Source organism: Etheostoma spectabile, chromosome 10 (assembly GCF_008692095.1).
Source record: "Etheostoma spectabile isolate EspeVRDwgs_2016 chromosome 10, UIUC_Espe_1.0, whole genome shotgun sequence".
NCBI lineage: Eukaryota > Metazoa > Chordata > Actinopteri > Perciformes > Percidae > Etheostoma > Etheostoma spectabile.
The window spans coordinates 24,885,760-24,888,048 of record NC_045742.1 but is presented as its reverse complement, the minus strand read 5'-3'; the positions used below and the strand labels follow the sequence as shown (position 1 = coordinate 24,888,048).

The following is a 2,289-nucleotide window of genomic DNA, read 5'->3' as shown; positions in this document are numbered from 1 at the left end:
GATAGATAGATAGATAGATAGATAGATATTTTTTTAGTGTTTTGTCTTCAGCATTCTACTGCAAAATTAGATTTAACAAGTTTTGTTTTTCATTGTTTCTATTTCTCCATGTTTAGGAAGTTCAATCAGAACTTTGTGGCCCAGCTCTGGTACTTTGTCAAGTGTATTTACTTCGGCCTGTCAGCCTATCAGATCCGCTGTGGATACCCCACTCGTATCCTCGGCAACTTCCTCACCAAGAAATACAACCACCTCAACCTGTTTCTCTTCCAAGGGTATGGATGCACTGCCAGTCTGCAGCTGTCTGCACTGTTTAGCAGAGTTGTTAGTCTTCCTCTATAATACCATTTGAATTTCATTTGTTATTTTTTTAAATATTCAAATATTTAAATATCCTTATAATGCAGCCTACACTACTGAGGCTTATGGATTGTCAATGCCACTATAACCATGTGGGTGTTGTTACATATTCTGTCCATTAGAGTGATTTTCAACATCAGCCCGGCCTTGAAGGCGACCTATGTCATGGTGCATTGTATTTCTGGCACGCCGCTCTCTGTTTACATTATATTCCACCCCAAAGACACAGCAACAAACACAAATCATCAGAGAACACTGTAATGAAACATTATCTAACAAGGCTCTGTTGTAAAGGCTAACGTTGCTCAGTTAGCACAATGACATCATGCTAAAAAACACAGCTGCAACGATTTGTCATAAACTAAGTAACAACAGTGTTAGCCATGATGCTAACGGCATTGATAACCACATCGCATTGATGCGATTAACCACATTAATGTAATAGTTAACTTGCAATTTAATCGCACATTTTTATCTATTCAAAATGTCCCTTGATTTCTTGTTTTAATGATCTTATCAACATGGATTGGCTTGCTTTGTGCACAAAAAAGTGTTCAATTTCATACATAACATTCTCACTTGGAGCAAATAATCTCTCACACTACATCAAAAAAAGGGGGAAAAAATTTAAGAAAAAAACAAGTGTGTGCCTGTTGTTGTGTTTCCTGGTTAGCTAGATAACGGTTAACGCGTTTAACTGACAGCACTAATTTACATATTATACATAATATTAGAAAAACTGAGGGTGTTAAATGGGTCAAGAATCCACGTATGGTATATTGGCAGTATGATATGGATATTGTGCTTCTGTGTGAGTGTAGGTTTCGTCTGGTGCCGTTCCTCGTGGAGCTGCGAGCCGTGATGGACTGGGTTTGGACTGACACCACTCTGTCTCTGTCAAACTGGATGTGTGTGGAGGACATTTATGCCAACATCTTCATCATTAAATGCAGCCGTGAGACAGAGAAGGTATGTTGTGTATAAGTACAGTGATATGACAGCAAACCAAAGGACATTTCTGGCATAAATTTACTTAGGGAATGAAAACTCAATTAAAGAGGAGACTCCTCAGAATCAGCTGCAACAATATGTGCAAACTAAATATTTTCATTATAAAAAAAATCCAAACTAGCACCAGTCTCTGTAAATTTTCTGACGTTCATAGAGCTGAACAGTCCCGCCCACAGCGGGTTCCAGAAGTAAAAATACAATGCAATGTCTCCATTGACGATTGGAGTATAAGCCATTAAATCATACCAGTCGATGGTAGACTTAAAAGATGAAGAGGGGGTGCTGTCGGTACTTGATCTGTGCGCATGTACAAGATGAGAATCCTGTTTTACGAGGATGTGCAACACTGCACAAATCACGATCTGTTCCCACGCTTCTGCCGTTAGCCTCTGCTGGGAAGCTAATGTTAGTTTAGCTAACAGCTAATTTGGCTAACCACTAGCTGACAGCTTGATTCAATTTTAAATAATGTTACTTCAAACTAAACAAGCTATAGCTGATGTAACAGTTGTTATATATTTTAACGGTTATTTTTAGGTTTTATTTTGAGGGTCTTTTAAGGTTATTACATGCTGTCTCAGTTAGTGGTTAGCCGAATTAGCTAACAACAAACGTTAGATTCCTTTATTCAGTGGTGCGCTGTGGTTTATGGGATGAGCAGTTTCTTTGTTCAAACATTAAAATATGTACACAGTCTTGTACCTCTGACTTTTTTTGGATTTTTATATACAGATTTTTCCAGACATCAATGGGAGAAATTAATAGAAAATGTACTTCCGGAACCCAAGGTCTCTCGAATAAGGGGCGGGACTGTTGAGCTCTAGTCACTTCAGTAAAAGCCCACATGATCCATTTTGATTGGCAGGCTCAAGGGAATTTGAAGTTCACTTTGCAACATATTAGTCTAGTAGCCAACTA

At 38.4% G+C, this 2,289-nt stretch overlaps 1 protein-coding gene across 3 annotated transcripts in view; it reads left to right on the top strand.

Annotated features, from left to right (window-relative positions):
• piezo1 (piezo type mechanosensitive ion channel component 1 (Er blood group)) overlaps positions 1-2,289 on the top strand; it is a 134,191-nt gene that overhangs the window by 107,404 nt on the left and 24,498 nt on the right. For all 3 annotated transcript variants that reach the window (XM_032527470.1, XM_032527469.1, XM_032527468.1), the window contains exons 45-46: positions 117-275; positions 1,182-1,329. In XM_032527470.1, the coding sequence (XP_032383361.1) occupies positions 117-275; positions 1,182-1,329 (307 nt within the window). The remainder of the gene's footprint in view (positions 1-116; positions 276-1,181; positions 1,330-2,289) is intronic.